Here is a 19,566-nt window from a genome sequence, read left to right as displayed (position 1 = left end):
CATGACCACTTTTATGAAGAATTAATTCCAAAAATTAAATTACACTGAAGTTTCTTTATGACCAGGACTACGATGGTGATTATAAAAATAAAATTTTCATTTCTGAGACATTTTATTTTCTTCAATCATAATTTTGCAAAGTTTGGATTATGATTTTCATTTTAAAAGCCTTTTGCTTGTGAGTTAATTTTTTTCTTTATAAATTTGAATAAATTTTGTCTTCGTCTTTGTAATTTTAAACATCCTTTAATAACAAGTGTTGATGTTGATCAAAGATTTCCAAAATGTAAGAATTTGCTTATGGATAATAAACAACCCCTCAATTTTAAGAATACTAAAAAACATTTGATAACACAATGCAATTTTAAAGTTCTTGAAAACTGAAAATGAATTTTATCTATCTCTATAGAATTGAATAAATGGTCACAGGATTGTATTTTACATTTTATGTTATTCATAAGTTACATAATTATTTTATTAATAATCTCATCTTTTATTAAACACACAAATATAAATCATGATTTATCATTTTTTTTTCTTCAAAAAAGTATAAATAAATAATAATAATTATAAATCTCTTTTTTTTAAAATTTTTTAGGGTATTAATTCAAAAATTTTAAGTTATCAACAGCTTAGCCTTGATTATAGCATTCAAAAGGTATATTACAAAGAAAGGGGGAAAAAATATCACCAATAGTTTTTTTGTCAAGTGGAGATTCCATGAAAAAGGAATGTATAAGAAATAAAATGTTCAAGGAGGATACTCGGCGTGGAAAATTGGCACCAGGGTGTAATGATTTATATAAGAAATTCATCATCCAATCAATAAATTCCTGTAATGAAATTAAAAATTATGTTTTGACACCTTGAGGAAAATAAATGTTTGTTACTCTTGAGTAGAATATCAACAATTAAAAACAAATCAACAAAAACCGCAAGTCAAATTGCTTTTTTTTTCTTAAATCTTTAATGGGAAGGGTAAAATAAACTATAATAGCAAAATGTTTACAGCTTTCACAATAAACAAAGCACTTATTTCATTCCTCCTTTTCATCTTTTCTTTCTGAGATTTTCCACTTTAAAATCAGTCTGTTCCTTGCATATGAGTATTGAATTGACATCATTTAATCATAGAAGTTACATAGTTGGTATATTAATGTATACAATATTTGACATAGTAATATAGGAATTTTTATTCATGTCACAAACACTAAAAAAAAAAAATTCATGGCTTTCCGCTGATTTTTTTCTCCAAATTGTTATTTATTTATTTATTTAAATTTATCTCATTTTTGTAACTCAAGGTTAAAAGATCATTATTCTCTTTTTAGTTTACATAAAACATATTACAATATACTTTTACTTGCAATTGATGTTGAAAATAAACAATTTATTTTAAATAAGGATAAACTACAGAAACTTATTACATGAAAAAAATTATATATTTTTAACATCAAGAGACTTGTTTCCTTGATGTTGAAAACATATAATTTTAACTTTGATAGTGCAATACTTTTTATAAAATGTTAAATAAAAACACTTTTTAAGTTGATAAAATTTTTTAATAATAGTTTTTAAATAAGATAGTTTTTTAAATAATAAGAAAATAAAAATAAATGCAGAAATAGGTCAAAACATTTTAGTAGACAGTCATTTATTGATATAAATTAAAACAAAATACAGCATCAAGAACTATTCTTCACAATTTCCAGCAAAAAAAAATTTTTTTGGGGGGGGGGATGTTGAACTTTTGGGTAACTCAAACTCATTGTCTCTCTGTTATTTCTTTTTTTTTTTTTATTTTAATTGAATTTCCCAATATTTCCCCAATTTTTCCCCGTCCTGAGGCTATTTTGCTACACTTATTTATTACACTATTTATTGACATTTAACAAAAACACTAAAATTTAAACTAAGAATTACAGAAAGACATGGGAAAAAAATATAATTGTTGAAATAAAATCATACCTTATATGCTTCCAAAATTAATAGACATTTAGAAGTTTCATTGTCCTTATCGGCAATATTTCTCTCCATCGAGTGTCTACTCTCCTTCATTCTATAGAAAAGCTTAGAAAAAAATATGCTTCAGAAAATGTGCATCAAAAAGAAAAAGGATTATAAATTATGTCAAAATTAAATGTATTTGTATTACTTGTTTTTAACTGTTGCCGATAATGTTACTCAAGTTATAATGTTCTGTCAATCAACAAATTCAAAAGTATTGACTCATTGATGTTACCTATCCAAATTCAGGATTTTGTTCACATTAGAGGTATTCAGTTATACTTATTTCAATAATTATGCAGAGCAGTTGCATGCTCCCGTCATAAAAAGTCATAAAGCAAGTAAGTCAAAGAACACATCATAAGCATTAATTAGCACAGTGTTTCCCAAAGTGTAGTATATGTACCCCCAGGGGTATAGGAACCGTTTAGAGGGGATGCTTTCTAATGCAAAAATCTTGCAAGAAATTAAAATTTTAAAAAATTTTATTTAAAAACAAAGCTAGTCATGAAGATTTACGATTACGTATTTTCTGTTGGCTATTTTCTTTCAGAGTTAACAGTTAATAATTAGTGGTGTCAACAGCCAGTTGTGATTTTTAACTTTTGTGCAATTTTTTTACAGTAAAAAATACATTCATTTTTTTATTAGTGGTACACAGCGTTACGAAAAATTTAGAAAGGGTACACAAAAGTCATAAGTTTGGGAAACACTGAATTAGCATATATTTTTTTTATTTCCTAGTACTTTTCAATAGTTAATTCTAAACATTAAGTTGTTAAAATTGGTGCATTGCAAATTAGATAGTAGGATAAATTTTTCTGGGCGTTTGACACTTTTACTTCCCTCTAGTTGGAAAAAGACACATTACGAGGGTTGCTATTTATATTTCTGGTCTAATAATGAAAAAACAAACATGTAGAATCGAAATTGGTTTTATTGTTTTTCAAAATATTCTCCATGATGATCAATACACTTTTGCATGCATTTGAACCAATTTTCAAAGCACTTTTTCCAGTCCGATTGAGGTAACTCCAAAACATGCGTTTTGAATGCATCAACCGCTTCTCCGGGGGTCGAAAATCGTTGTCCACGTAATTAGAAGAAGGCATTGGGTGCCAAATCAGGGCTGTATGGCGGATGACCCATCAGTTCGATCTTTCGCTCCGTCAGAAATGCCTTTGTTTGAGTCGATGTGTGAGAGCTTGCATTGTCATGATGAAGAATGATTTGCCTGTTCTTCTGCTTTTTTCGAATTTCTCCGATGACTTCTAGCAAACAAATGGCCGCATACCATTCCTGCGTTGCTCTAACGCCACTGTTGCCACATGACCGTTAATGCCGAAGAAACAGGCAATCATTTGTTTCGATGTGCTTCTTCCTCGAACAACTTTTGTTGGTTTTGCCTCGTCTTGGAAGACCCATACAGTTGATTGCTGTTTTGTTTCCGGCTCATGTGCATAGATCCATGATTCGTCACCTGTGTAGATGTTATACACAGCCTTTGATGTACCTTGAACGTATTTTTCCAACATTTCCTTGCACCAATCGACACGAGCCTTTTTTTGAGCGTTTGTCAGCTTATGCGGGGTCCAACGCGAACAAATTTTTTTTACGCTCAAATGTTCATGCAATATTTTATTGATGCTAGTCATACTAATGTCCAAAGACGCCTCTATCTCACAGTATCTCACATGACGATCTTGCTTTATCAGTTCACGCACAGCATCCATCTTTTCTGGCACAACAGTGGATTTTGGACGACCTGCACGGGATTCGTCCTGGATCGAACATCGACCACGATTAAATTCGTTATACCTATTTTTTACAGTGCTGTAGGATGGCGCTTCATCACTAAATAAAGAATTAAGTTCATCAAAGCACTCTTGTCTTGACAATCCACGACGAAAGTTATGAAAAATAATGGCATGAAAATGTTCACGATACAATTCCATTTCTTGAAAGAGAAGAACTTTTCAATTTACTGTCAACAACACAAATGAAGCTATAATGGTAAATCATCTGCTGAATTTATGTTTAAAAATATCAAATTTTTGATTAAAAACGTTTGCGGTCGCCTAGCAACACTTACTGTTGCCAAGGCCAGAAATATAAATAGCAACCCTCGTACTACACTCATCGCTGGTATCCCAAGTTAAGTTGATTTGTTGAAACATGGAATCAGGGGTGTGCCCAGAGATTTTGTATAAGGTCCTGTTTTTGTAAAATTGTGAAAAAACTACTCATAAATTGTGAATATAAAATAAGCTTTAAGTCACATTCTTTTAACCAGGGTCCTGCTTTTGCGAATTTGTGCAAATAGTGTCCTGTTATTGCAAAAATTGCTAAAAACCTTTTCAAGAAGTTTTTAAATTGAAAATAGATACACGATTATGCTCAACAATTGCTGCTACTAAATTAGAGATGCAACATACAAATATTTGGTATTTAGCCTATACTGCTCAATGCAGAATATTCACTTCGGATGAATAATGGAAACAAAAGCACTAACATTTTTCATAGTTTCAATTGACATTATTATGTATCACTTTTAATGTGTTACGCATTAAGTAAACTTAAACAATTCCTAAATTTATCAAATTTTATTTAAAAAATTGCCATAAATTAGTTTTCATTTACATAATATTCTATTAATTAATTTTATGAATAAATATAAATTGATCAATTATTTATTTACAAAAAAAAATATCATTTAATTAGAATGTGCACACAATGTTTGTAACAGTAGAAATATTATACTACATTTGGAATTTAAACTTAGGGAAACTTAGTTCGTTTCGAACCGTCTTTCCATGGTTTTACGGGAAGGGTTTATTAAATTAACAAAATAATAATGAAGATAAACAAAATTGTGAAGCGTCCGATTAAAAGAAATTATTTTGTGAAGGGTCCATTTTTATGGAAAGATATTTTGTGACATTAACGGACCCAAATTTCTTGTAAACAGATCCCTGGGAATAATGGAGATTCTTGATGGAGGATGATGGCTTAGTTTTCTTTTCACCAAAGCTGAAGGATTCCAAGTAATCATTGATATTCACTAAGATGCACGCAGGCATCTTCTTTGGATGCATTATGCTCTTGTGCTGAATAGCGCTGGTAAACTAAGAACTCTGTGAAAACTTGAAGTATGGAATTTCAGTAGAACCTCGATTAACCGAGTCTCGATTAACCAAGTCGATAATGAAGTTTATTTCTTTCTTTCTAAATGAGCCCTGGAAAGGTAGGTACTATAATTATGTTGTACTAGAGCTGCACACTGGGCTATTGGCAATGGTCTGGGAAACAACCCTGAGCCTTGTGGCAGAATTTTTTCGAGCTATTTGCAACAAATATCTAATTTGCACTAATATCTTTCTGCAAGATACTTTTATTAATAAAAAACTAATATCTACAAAACAAAACTATATAATTTTTTATTTTTCTTAATTGAGCGTGTAATAATTTTGTATTCTAATATTATGGGTGATATTCTCGCATTTTTTGGAGCGAGGAAAGCACAAATTATTTCCTTCTTTGAATGTTGTAAATAATTATCACAATAAAAAAATAATTAAAATTCATAAAATCTGTGTAGTAATAATTGCCGAAAAAAGATGGACAACAAAATGACGCCGCATTATTTGAACTTAATGAAAATGTGTTTGCAATTTTAAAAGTCTTATAATTTATTTTACCTTGAAATGTGATAATTAAAAAAAATTAGAGCTAATGATTAGGATGGTCCAAATCACAGAATTTAGCATAAATAACAGAACATGTCAAACATGTGGGATTTTATTTTTCACCTCTGATACAAGTACTTTAAACTAACTTTCAATTTAATTAACAAATTAATTTTATTGAATTAAATTTAATTTAATTCAAATAACAACTAACTTTCAATTAAGCTCTTTTATTTTATGCCAATTAATTACACAGTGCATGCTAAAGTAGCATATTCTTGCAGAATCCTTTGTTTTCAGAAATATTTAATATATTTTTAGAATAAAATAATTGTGTGATTTCCCCTCTGTTATGCTTGGAATTCAACCTTAATTAATTTTGATTTTAGAAATGTTCTTAAACCACAAAGGCATCAATTAGCTGCTATAATCTCTTTATTTCTGTGCTTATAAAGTGATTAAAATTTTCATTCAAAGCATTTAAATGCTTAAAAATCTTGATATGACATGGCTGCATTATACAGGTGAAGTTTTCATATTTATCTCCTTTAGTTTCAAGAACTCAAGTCTATTCAGTTGAAATTGCTTTCACTCCATCTATAGTTTTACTTTTACAAATGATTAATTGATTAATTATTTTCTTGTGCATAAGACAACAAATTACCATTATACTTCTCAAAGTCTCTAAGATTAAGCATTTAAGGAAATTTAAACAGAATTTTTTCTTCCCAATACACAACAACATCAATAGAAATCAGTAAATCATTAATAAATTATTATAAGATATTAGGATATTAGGAAAGAATTATAAATTATTAAAAGATATTACGATATACAGTGAGAAATTCCAAGTTAAACTCTCAAAAAATATCAATTTTCATAATTATTATTCTTTTTAAAAAATATAATAAAGAAAAATACCTTTTTCAAGGAAGCAACCATCTGTTGTCTGAAAGAGGGTGATTGACAGTTAATGTTGTAGGGAAGGCTATATTTAATCAATTCAAGATCTTCCGGCAAAACAGCTTCTGTTGTTTTTACATTCTCACACAGTAAACCAAATGCCGAAAGTCTAACCTAAAAACAAAATCACTATACTAAAGTGAAATATAAAAATAACTTCGACAGTACATGTTTCTTAGTCAAAATTGACACGAAAATGAAAGCTGTTATATAAATCAGCAACTAATACTTTCATAACATATAATCACAAGTATAATGAACAATTTAGAAGATAACACAGAAAATAAGAGTGTAAGAAATTTCTTAATTTAAATTTCAGGCTTTAACAATCGTAGGATATACCTCTTATTGTTCTTTAACAATAATTAAACTTGAAAATGATATTAATCTCAACAATTAGTTTTACGAACATAAGTAAACATATTTTTAATAAATGGAAAAAGTAAATAAAAATTTTTTAAAAAAAGCTATTATTTGCTTATCTTTATAAATTTAGAATTGCATTGTTGGTGTTATTATATGTTTTTCTTTCTTTTGTCCATGGTATTAACAGCGCTAAACTGCTAATAATTAATAAAAAATAGAAACAATGTTTTATTGATTTTTTACAAATTAATAAATAGTTTTTAAAAAAATTATTGAGAATATCAAATATGTTTTTCTTTATTATTGATCATCTGTGCTTTAATAATTTTTATTTTCAATTGAAATGAAATAGAAACGATGTTTTGGAATAATTATTAAGTTTGGTTAATTAAATAGAAAAGTATTAAGTTTGGGAAGAACAAAAAAGGATAACAATTTAAATAAGATAATTGTGCAATAAACAAAAATGATTATGTCAGATAAAAATATATATATATTGATTAAAAATTCAAATCATTAGTTACGAAATCTGGTACAATACTAAAGGCAGATTTCAACAACAAATGACTTATAGCTAATAAAATGGTGATAAAATAAATAAAATTTGTAAATGCATTTACTAATAGTTTAATTGGATAGTGACACATTACCTGATCATCACTGTGACAAAAAGCTTTCTGCAAACTTTTTTCTGATATGTATTCAAGCACTGATCTGTGTTTTTTTTCCTTTTGGTGTAACTTTATGCATGTTATTAATGCACTGAAACACTGACCTAAATAAAAACATTTTCTCATCATAGATAGAAGGATATCAGAGGTACTGTCTGGCAATAACAAGATGAGGCCCTGACCTAGGCATGACAATGGCATAGTCAGGTTTTCGATTCAAGTCTTAGGAATTTTTGTATTTTCACTATGTACCTACATCTATATATAGGGTGTGACAATTAATAAAACTAGAGTAGTCTAGAAAATTAACTTAATTGAAAACATTATACAAATACTTTCAAGTCCCCTTTAACTTACTCCCTTTCCCTATCAATACATTGTGCATACAAGTTTTTCACTGTCCAAAACAGTGCTGCAGGTGATTAAGTGTCACCTTTTTCAGAAAGTCTATTGTTTTTGCCGTAATCTCCTCAACAGACTTGAAATATGTTTTGTTCAATGCACTTTTTATTTTTCAAAACAAGGTAGAAATCGCATGGAGCGAGATCTGTTGAGTATGGTGGATAATCAAGCACAGTAATTTGTTTAGCCACGGATTTGTCTCAATTGGATTTGCTCATAGTCAAAATAGAAATTTAGTCAACAAAAAAATTTTTTAATTATAACATAAGATTAACGTAATGATTTTATATAATATTTAATAGTTTTTATTGCTGCGTCAATTTTTTTTTTTTAATAAATAAACATTACAACAATTTCTTTAAATTCTATTTATTTGATTAAAAATAGTATTAAATAAATGTTATTAGAAACATTAGAATTCCATATAATTAGTTCATTTATATTAAAATTAAAATCATTTCTTTTATCATATAAATCAGATAATAACAATTCAGATATTTTCTTCTTGTTTAAAACTTAAATCCAAACGATTAAAAGTAACATTATCATCATGATTACAAAGCAAGATTAATTCTTCAGGGTAAATATTATTTAACAAAATTCTATACTTTTAAAAATTAATCTAAAAATGAATTTAAAATTAAGAATTTAATTTTTTTCATAATAGTGAAAAAATAAGTTAGCTAAAGGTGATCGTTGTGGTATTCCATCAATTTGAACAAAAATAAGTTTTCCACTGAAAAGTTTATTATTAAAAAGACAAAAATTAATCAGAATTTCCCAATAATCAAAATCGTAATTCCCCTAAGGGTATTCTTATAATGTAGTAATAGGTTAAAAGAACATCTTTTAGTTTAGGAAAGAGAATGAATGCTATTGAAAAGATCCTGGAAATCAAAAGTCCCGATAGAACTAATTTCATTTTGTTTAATAAATTCTGAAATAGGTTAATAATTAGATTATTGATTTTTTTTTAAAACTTTTTTTAAAATATGTAAATATTTCTTAAAAACATTTTTTTAATAATTTTGTCTTCTCCTATGAGAAATTTTTATGCCTTTTTCCATGTTTTCTCTATATTTTTAACCTTGCTATTATGGATTTTTCTTAAACACAATACCCAAGTTACAGGACTAAACACATTTACCAAAATTGTCGATGTAATAAGATAACAATGAAACTTTCAAAATTAGACAGAAAAAACTTTTTATGAATTTTTAGAACTTTTTGTGAATAAACATGCCTTTGTTCTTGCCGAATTCTAATCGGAAAAGAAAGTATTTTTCCAAAAAAGTTAGAATAATTATAATTTACATCGAGTTTTTAATTAATAACTGTATTGTTTGTTTGTTGTTTTTTTTTAAAGGACGAAAATCTGTCACAACCCACTGCATCACCCGCCTTTGGCTGCACCTTTGGACTTAAATTAAAACAACCTCATTGAGTTTTTGCCAGAAAGTGCAGTAAATTATTTTATAGTGAGCACATTGAAATGAAGTAATTCAAATATGTATCACAAATTATTTCACATTGAGTGACAAATATTACCGTTATTTTTCTCCCAAACAGTAGCAAGTTCAGTGATCAAAAAATGGATACTTGATGGACGAACCTTGAATAATTTAGGTAAAATATGCTACAAAAAAACAGAGTTTTATTTTATAAACAATATCAAACAACGAATAAAAATAAAATTAAAAATAAATTTAACCCTAAATATATATCTACACTCCAAATGTTTTTAAAATTTGCATAGTCACAAATCCCGTAAAATTAATACTTTAGGCTGAAATAGTAACACACATTTAATTTTGAAAATGAGAAAGTGGATAAGTGTTGGTGGATAAATGTTACAAATAACACAAATTGCAATAATTTTTTTAAAAAAAAACCTACGTTGATATCTTTTTAAAAAATGCAAAAAGTTGTAGCAATAATGAAATAATGCGATAATTTATTTACTGATTGATAATTTAAAAAATACTTCTGGCTCAAAATACTTCACTTCTTCAAAAAGATCTTAACATGCACTAAGTGCAAAACCTCAGCATTTTATCTTTGCAAGAAAAAAATATTATGTAGAATTAAATTTTAACTTGCGTCAAGTAATAAATGATCTTTGATTTACTACACTGTTGTTCTTGTAAGTAGAAATACTACTATTACTCAAATATATACATACATATATATACATTGTCAATTGTTCAGTTTCCGCGTCCAAACTTGTCTATATACCTAAAAAATCAAGTTTACAAAGTTTTAACACAACTGAATAATATTTAGGGGTTGCTCCAATCACTTGAATTTAATGAAATGTGGATTATGTAATATTTTTGAATTTTTTTCGAAATATTACATTTCTAAGAGACGTGATGGCAATGCAAACGTTTGCATACATTAAGCATATCTATTTGCAATACAATCTTACAGGGTTCCCACTCTATAATGAGATTGAAATTCAAGGACTTTCCAAGGACCTCAACAAAATTTTCAAGGACCTTAATCTAAGACCAATTTTAAAAATTATTCTCTTCTATTTTACTAGAAGCAACAATGCTTGTTGTGGCAATAATTAATTTCAAATATAATACCTAAATGCTTTGCCTATATAGAGAGAAGAGAGTATATTTATTATGGACTAAAATTTATATTTTTTTAAAAACAACCCTACTGGTTTTACATATTAATTCACAAAATCATTTTCAGCACAATCTATAACTAATAGTAATGAGGTGTTAATGGTGAAATCCTTTAATCCTGTGTATTTCCATGTGAAGGCTGCATGAAAGACAGGAGCTAAATCTTAGTTATTCCATATTCCATGACTATTCCATAACCCCCTCCTCTCCTTTTTTAAACATCGTTTCTGAAATTATTCATCCATAATTTACACAACCTTCTCTAAATGTTACGCAGCAACAATTCTTTCTGAAAATAAAAATTAGAAGGAACATATCCCATTTTCACCATGTTTAAAAGCATTATTCGTTATGTGTAATCCACAACTGCCAATGAATATGACCTGGTGGGAATATTTCTCTTTTAATTCACACTGAAGCTTCTAATAGAATTTCCAATTGACATAGGGTCCATCCATGGATAATTGAAGTATTTTAGAGAGCTTTTAACCATCATCCATGCATTTGTAAAAAGAGGACAAAATATTTTCTGCAGTTCCATGACCCATAAATTGGGAGGTAAGATACTTAGTGCAAACTTTATTATCAATTCCTTACCATAATGTCCATCTGCTTAGATTGTAGAGACTGATTTAACGTCTCATCAAAGAGTACAGTGTAGCAATCAACATTCTTCAGCTCATTTATAAGAATCCCTTTGAAGTATAGTGCCAAACCAAAGGAGCCCAAATAGGCTCACTTTGTGGCACTACAAAAAAATTGTCTCGCAATACAGCTATCAGCAAACATTTTGGAGAACAATTTACTAATCCCTTCACAGGAGTTACATGAATAATTACTAGTGATGCACTTCAGACTCCAGAGAATTTCAGCATCAAGCACATTCCTTTTGGCCAGATAAGAAGACAATGTTACCTCAGCCACTAAAGTTTCTGTTTCACTTGGGGCACACGATGTTGAAGGAGTATTTACACCAGATGAATTAGATGTTGATGTCTTTGGAAAAAGAGAACTCAGGGCATGAGACTGCTTTTTTGTTTTACCTTTCTTTCATGTGTGATTTCAGAGCAGATTCTTCCATTTTTGCGATATCGATCTCCTTCATGCATAATCGGCACTTGGCTCTGAACTTCTTTTCGGGCGTCGATAAAATCCATTCATTATAAGCTTGATTATCCATCCATTGGGGATTAAAACAGCACTTCCCAGGCATAACTAGTCTAAACTACATAACACAAATACGAAGCCGTGCCTTTGCGAATACGCTTTACAATTAAGTTTTGAAATGACGCAAACGTAAGGACAAGTGCGGATGGTAAAACGGCAAATTTATTGAAAACTACATGGTACATATTGTTACGAAATTCGAGAGCATTCCAGTTTTGATAAGAAAAAAGAAGATCTAAGCATATGCGACAGAAGATGAAGTGGAGTCTCACCCCGAACGCATTGATTGTCTGCTGTGCTCCGCGCGCTTGGCAGACACCAAGACGCTAGGCAGGGTTAGAAACGGCGGCGTTAAAAACCATGTGAGAGAGCTCGGGAATAAAACAGAAAGAACGAGAAAGATCCGCGGGTGTTTTATAAAAAGGGCTGTCGGCAGTATTGGACAAATTCAAGGACGTATCAAGTTTTTCAAGGACCTAAGACGTTTTTCAAGCACTTTCAAGGACCTAAATTTAGCAACAAAAAAATTCAAGGACTCTCAAGGACCGTGGGAACCCTGATCTATCATTCAAATATTAACTAGCTGGCATTACTTTGTTTTTTGGTAATTTGAAAATATTAACTATTGATACACTACATATATAATTAACACTATCGTGATCAATCACTCTGTCTTAAGTGAAGGTTTAGTAAAATTATTTTTGTAAAAGAATCAAGATAAGCAAATTTTTTCTTAAAATGTGAAATATCATCATAGAATTTTGTTCAGATACAAAATTCTACTTTTTTTTTTTTAATGTGACAGTGATTGGCAATATAAACTTATGATTTTCATGACAAATGTTTCAATATATAAGAGTAATCACATTGGCAATGTGGAAATAAATATTTATAGTAACTAGACAGCTTATACAATTTCAGTGACATTACTAATGATTTAGCTAGCATCTGAGGCAGTTCTACATGTATTTGAATAGTATAAGTGCAAGATATGAATTACAATACTTAAAAAATAACTTAAAAGCATTATGGTATAAAGAGGTAGGTTTAGAGCAAGATACAGAATTCAATCTACAAAGAACTTAAAAATTAGTACATATTTGTCAAAATAGAGTTTATTAAAAATACGACTTAAGTTTTTGACAAAAGTTATTTTTAAAGAAGTTTCAAAAACATAAAATAGATACTAATTCTGGAAATTAATATTATTTTCCACAAGGTTGCCACTCAAATCTGAAAAAAAAATTCCCTGTGTTTTCCCTGTACATATAATACACAATATATTAAGAGGAAAAATATAATCACTGTTCTCTTGTATGAGCTGTATTTTGCTAACTATACTAGTTATAATTAAAGGAACAGCTGAACACACTTGAAAATAATAATCCTATAGAAAATGAGCTAGTTTAATATAGCTGAAATATCATCTTTAAATATATCTCATAGATCAGTGTTTCCCAAACTAATGACTTTTGTGTACCCTTTCTAAATTTTTCGTAACACTGGGTACCACTAATAAAAAAAAATTAATGTATTTTTCAAAAAATATGTTTTTTCTTTCTTGGTACAAATTTTTGTTAATAAGTTTATTTGCATCAATGAGAAGGATGATTTTTTGCTTTGATAAAAAAATTGCATAAAAGTTAAAAATCACAGCTGGCTGTTGCCACTACTATAAATGTTTACTCTGCAAAAAAATAGCCAATAGAAAAATACGTAATAGTAAATTTTCATGGCTAGCTTTGTTTTTAAATAAAATTTTTTGAAATTTTTGCTTCTTACAAGATATTTCGCATAAGAAATGATGACCCCGCTAAACTGTTTCCGTACCCCTGGGGCACGTGTACCACACTTTGGGAAACACTGTCATAGATTATGCTTTGAGGGGTCATCATTTTTTAAAAGACGAAAATAAGATTCAAAAGTCTCTGTATTTTCCCAGTTTCTAAAGAAAAACTCAAAATTCCCAGCATTTTACCTGTAATTTTAGGTGATTTTTAAATTCCCTGTGCTTTCCAGGTTTTCCCTGTGGAGTGGCAACTCTATCAGTAAATTAAAAGTTAAAAGGTATAAAAAAATAATAAATAAATAAAAAGATTTGGAAGTACATACAATATTAAGAAAAAAACAATTATTAAATCATCAATAAGTGAAATGCACTTTAATTGTAAACAAAATAATTACACACATCATTTGCAGCAGATACAAGTTCTGAAGAATCAAGGCATAAATGATGAATAAGCGGTTTTAACCAGATGGCTTGAAAATCTTCTTCGGACCCAAAATATCCCCGGTACAAAGATTCCAATAAATCTGAAATCTAAATAAATAAATAAAAATATTGATAATTTTTCAGTTAAAAAAAGAAAAATATATATAAAAGAGCACAACATAATGCGAAAAAATACTACTTAGAACGGACACATTTGGCTAATAAGAAAAGATCAAATAGAAATTATCACAAAAAAACTTTCATCTGATTTATGATTGATTTAAAAAACTGGGATCTGTCTAGATTTTTTTTTTTATGAAAAGAGTTGTTTTTTTGAATAATCGATTTAAAATTTTAAGATTCTTAAATAAGTGTTAAATTAGTTTTTATAATCCGGGGTCCTGATTTTTTCTAAATATGAAAAAAAAGGAAAATAAGATTAAAAAATGAACAAAAAGTATTAAATATCATTTAACGAAGAAAAAAGGCTTTATTTAAATGCTTATCTATATATATATTTTCAATGTCATTAACATCGTTTGGTCATATCATAATGGCATGCAATAAGAGATCATTTCAGAAATTATAATTAAACTGAAATAAAATGCTTAGGTTGAAAAATAATCAAAATAATATGTAAATTGATAAACACATGTTTTAGTGATCATTAACATGTTTAAGAAAATGATAAATAAATTGATTTTTAAATAACTAGAATGCAGGATGGCGCCACTATTTGGCCATTTCATCAGAGTGCTTACTATTGTATCATTGCAGCAACTGTGATTGAACTAAAATAAAAATTGTGGTTTAAAATGAAATAAATAAAATAATAGAAAAGGATTTCCTTTAAATAAATAATAAATGTATTAAGCGCTAAGTGAAACATGTTAAATTGACCACTTGTCTAAGTTGACTTCCCTCTATTATCAACATTTGAATTTATACTATATAATTAAAGGAAGCAAAGCCTTAATAACTTGTGCACCTACTTATCTTGGATGTTGACCATTAAAATATAAAAAAAAGGTATAAGACTGTTATTGAATGCAATTTTAAACACTTCAAAAAATGACCACAGCAAACTCCTTAGTTGACCATATGAGAAAATGTTAAAGGCGTTTGTATGGCAATGGATTTGAAAATGAATGTATATGTATAGCAATGAATTTGGATGAAAGTACAGTAATGGATTTGGAAACGTTAAAATGAATAAAATTTTAAGCTTTCTAATTGCAAACATTTTCTTCAGAATTGATGCTTTAAGAAATTATTTGCAATAAATAATCGGCATACTTCACTGACAAGAAATGCATATGTTTCCTTAAACTAATCAGTTTGATATTAAATTTATATAGCAAATTGTAAGATTTTGTAATTAACATAATTTACTAAAGTACATGACATTTTTAAAAACTAAAATTTCAAACTGATATTAAAAAGATTATACTATTTTTGATTGATAATATACAAGAAATATAGGGAAAAATCATATGCATACAAGAATAACATAATATAAAAAAATCATTATAGAAAACTCATCTTGCTCTTCAAGTTGACCACCTGTCTAAGTTGGCCATCACAAGTGGTACTGTATTTTCAAACCATTATCGCTTTCCTATTACTACAAGAACATCAATTAATAATGTCAATGGCTCTGTTAAGGAGAAAATTTTGTGACATATTCATTTTTAAAATGAAAAATATTGTGAAAAGTTCGTTTTCACAGTAATATAATTTGGAAAGGGTCAGGTATTTGTGATAAAATAATTTGTGGAATTAACAGATCCTACTTTTCTCCTAACCTAACCCTTGGATGAAAGAAAATTTCAAAAACTTTTCATAATAATTAAGTATGTTATAGTACAGTTAAACCTGAGTAAGATGATCTTTACAGTTGATCTGCGCAGTGTATTGCTTTAGTGATCAACTTATAAAGAGGAATTAGCTGGTTTTTTATACCATATATTATATAAAGTTTCCTTAATATAATTTAGATATACACAGTTCTTAATTAAAATAAATGCAATTAATTTTATTATAGTTACAATAGTTAATAATTACAATAAAAAATAATAATAAAAATATTTAATTTCTTTCATAAATTTAAAATTAAACTTACTAGTTTGTGCATATTTCTTTGAGTATGCTTAAATATTATTTTTATTATTTTTTTTAAATAGCAATACAAAAAATTTGCCACAAAAATCTACCACAATCAAAAAAGAAAAATCTGCCACAATGTCGCTGCAACTCTGAAAAAAATTTGGTTCTTGAGAACTGAGGTCAACTTAGACAAGTAGTCAACTTGACAGGTTTTGCTACACCAAATAAAAAATAACATACATGTGAAATAAGATTTGAGTCCTTCGAAGCTTTATACAAAACTTCAGGCAGAGTGGGACACCATCTAATGATTGTATCAGTCCTAACTACGTTCACAATACAGCCGAGCAAACCATATTTTCCATTATTATATTCAGGAAGATCATTTAAGAGAAAAAGAGTCCAATTCTTAACCAAACAGCTTTTGCAAGGATCTATAAAAAATGGAGATATAGATCTATAAAATAAATGATAGGTAAAAATAAGATGAATTCATTTTAAAAAATGAACTAGTGCGTTAAATATTAATTATTTCATCAATTTATTTTTATCAAATAATTTAAAAGAATTTGGATTCAATTCTGAAAAAAAATATTAATAATTATTTACATATCTTTTTTTTCCCAGTTACGAAATTCCCTGCATTTTTACTGTTATTTTATATGATTTTTTTTTTTTAAATCCCTCGTATTTTCCAGGTTTTCCCTATTTTCCCTGTGGAGTGGCAAACCTGAAGATGCAAAAAACCAGGAGGGGAAGTAAACCCAGTGTCAATACCTTTCAAATTGGTGCACATAAACAAAACAACAAAAAAAAACTAAATCTGTACAATGTCAATTTAGTATCATTATTATAAATTAATGTCACCAGTGACAACCTTTTAGAAAAAGCTGTTTACTTTACGTCTTTTCAAAAAAGACTAATTAAAAAAAAATGTGATTAAGGCCAATTGATGACATCACATTACAAATCTATTTTGATCCATTAATTTCTTCTTTTTTTTAAAAAAAAAGAACAATTTTTATGGATGGTTGACTGTGTAAAGATAAGCACAGATGGCGCTAGGGGTTAAAATTCATCGTAAGACTTCCGGGTAACTACTTCTGATTGATTTTTACACCTAAGCTCAGAAAAGTACTAAATAAAAATACTTGTAGTGTTTACAACTTAAAGTGTTCCTTCAATTTACATATCATGGCTGCTTCCACCTATTCACTACTGGTATAAAGCAAAAAGACCAGGACTCTCTCTATCTCTTCCTGGTGACAGGCAAACCAACACCTGCTTATCCCGACTGGCCAGTGGACACCTGAAAAGTCTCACATTTTCTGCAAATCAAAAGATCTTTCCCCTTTGCCCTAAATGCCAACAAAACCAGGCATCACCTGAGCACATCTTGAACTGTTTAGGGCTGGACTGGAACGACATTCATTCCTCTCCCATTCTGGTTTCGGATTTTCTTAATATCAACGGATTCATTGATCTGGTCTGACCCCGTCAGACCAGATGGGAATTAGCAACAACAACAACATATCATGGAAACAAACAACAAATGAAATCAGAAGACTCCACAAACATGCTATGATGTAACCCAAAAAATAAGAAACGGTGATATTTTCCACAACTAGAGCCAAATAAAGGATAAAACTCAAAACATGGCAAACCATGCTCCTTAATTATGATGGTTTGGTATTAATTTTATTAAATTTCTTTCAAGCTCACAACCAGTTAACATTTATAAATTACAGGGAACTCTTATGAATTACGAGCAAATTAAAAGACAAATTAGATTAATAAAACTTCCTAGAATATAAAGCCTGTTCACAAATTGCCTTGTAAGCATACGATAAGAGGAGGAACACACTGGAAGTTTTTGAAATGCAAACCTTCCTCCCCAGTGGCAGAATTTTTTTGAGCTATCTGCGACTAAACTCTCTAGCACTAATATCTTTCTGCAAGATACTTTTCATACTAACAAACATGTATGTTACTAATTTAAAATAACAAATACATTGTGTTTACAAAATTTCTTAATTCAGCGTGTAATAATATTTTATTCTAATATTATGGGTGATAATCTCGAATTTCATTTTTTTTCGGAGGGGGGGGAGGGGGAAAGCACATATTATTTACTTCTTCACATTTTTTAAATAATCATAAGAATTAAAAAAAAAATTATTAAATATCATGTAATCTGTTGTAGTAATTACCAAAAAAAAAAAAGATCTATGACGAAATCACATAAATCGAACTGCAGGTTTCGAGAATGAAACGCATTTTTCGAGATTAGGTTGTTGTAATAAATGATACAATCTCATAAAAAATATCGGATTTAATAACTATGAAGAAATCAATAGCAATAACTTCCAAAAATTCGATAGAATCATTACCTTAAAAAGTAAATACTCAAATGCATGATTCGAGTTTTCCATATCTTTTGAAATATATCGGGATTCTTAAAAACCACATGAAAATCTATATCAATAACTGCCGAAAATACAATCGAAACACATTGATTTACGATACTATCGGTGTAAATTGAGTGTGTCAAAAAGTGATTATCTAACTGCATGATTCAAATATTACGTGCAAATTTCTGTCAGAAAACCTTTAAAAAAAGAAAGTAATATTTTTTACTTTTCAAAAGAAAAATCTTTCTTCAAGAACTTTGTTAAGTTCTGCGACTATGTCGCCATGTCGCTGCGATTCTGTCACAGGGCCTTCCTCTATCAAAAGATACCTCAAGATTGAATCAAGTTAGCATGTCTTATATACTAATGAATTGATATTTAATAATAGTAGTGGTAGTTATGCCACGAACCATCCATAATAGAAGTTTGAAAATGAAATCAAATATAAAATTTTTTCAAACCACATTTTGAGCTGTGTCCACAATAAAAAGTTTACTGACAATTATCAATGCGTATCCACAAAGCAGAGCATTTGAGCAGTAGAAGATAGAAAAGTAAAAGCAGCTAAAATACAGTAAATCTAAGTATGAAAATTTTCAATGAGAAATGTTTCAAAACTTTAAAATTGATCTCACATAAAAAACTACTTCTGAAAAGTTTAAAAAAGTACAAATTAGCAAGAAAGTAACTCACCGACGTCACTAGATAACAAATGAAGGTTCAGCAAGTTTTTGAACAAATCTATGGTGAGATGTCGTAAAGTCTGAAAATAGATGTAATTAATAATCTAAAAAGATTAGAGTTTGACTTTTTTGTCATAACAGGTGGCTCCACATCATTTTTCTAATCAAGAAAAATTGCTTTATTATACTGTTGTTTTCTTTTTCAGTTAGTGCTTAATAGTTCGTAGATGAGATATGTGAGACCAATGAAAAG

At 28.8% G+C, this 19,566-nt stretch overlaps 1 protein-coding gene across 2 annotated transcripts in view; it reads right to left on the bottom strand.

Annotated features, from left to right (window-relative positions):
• Positions 1-19,566, bottom strand: part of LOC107446669 (tRNA (32-2'-O)-methyltransferase regulator THADA) — a 71,389-nt gene that overhangs the window by 39,661 nt on the left and 12,162 nt on the right. For both annotated transcript variants that reach the window (XM_087154099.1, XM_087154100.1), the window contains exons 12-19: positions 19,324-19,393; positions 16,460-16,653; positions 14,090-14,221; positions 9,644-9,731; positions 7,673-7,797; positions 6,615-6,770; positions 1,969-2,070; positions 692-833 (exon numbers count right to left, since the gene is read on the bottom strand). In XM_087154099.1, coding sequence (XP_087010225.1) covers positions 692-833; positions 1,969-2,070; positions 6,615-6,770; positions 7,673-7,797; positions 9,644-9,731; positions 14,090-14,221; positions 16,460-16,653; positions 19,324-19,393 — 1,009 coding nt within the window. The remainder of the gene's footprint in view (positions 1-691; positions 834-1,968; positions 2,071-6,614; positions 6,771-7,672; positions 7,798-9,643; positions 9,732-14,089; positions 14,222-16,459; positions 16,654-19,323; positions 19,394-19,566) is intronic.

The sequence above is a fragment of the Parasteatoda tepidariorum genome, chromosome 10 (assembly GCF_982258835.1).
Source record: "Parasteatoda tepidariorum strain Cologne lab strain chromosome 10, Ptep-v5.0, whole genome shotgun sequence".
Taxonomy (NCBI): Eukaryota; Metazoa; Arthropoda; class Arachnida; order Araneae; family Theridiidae; genus Parasteatoda; species Parasteatoda tepidariorum.
This window is presented reverse-complemented; position numbering and strand designations above follow the sequence as displayed.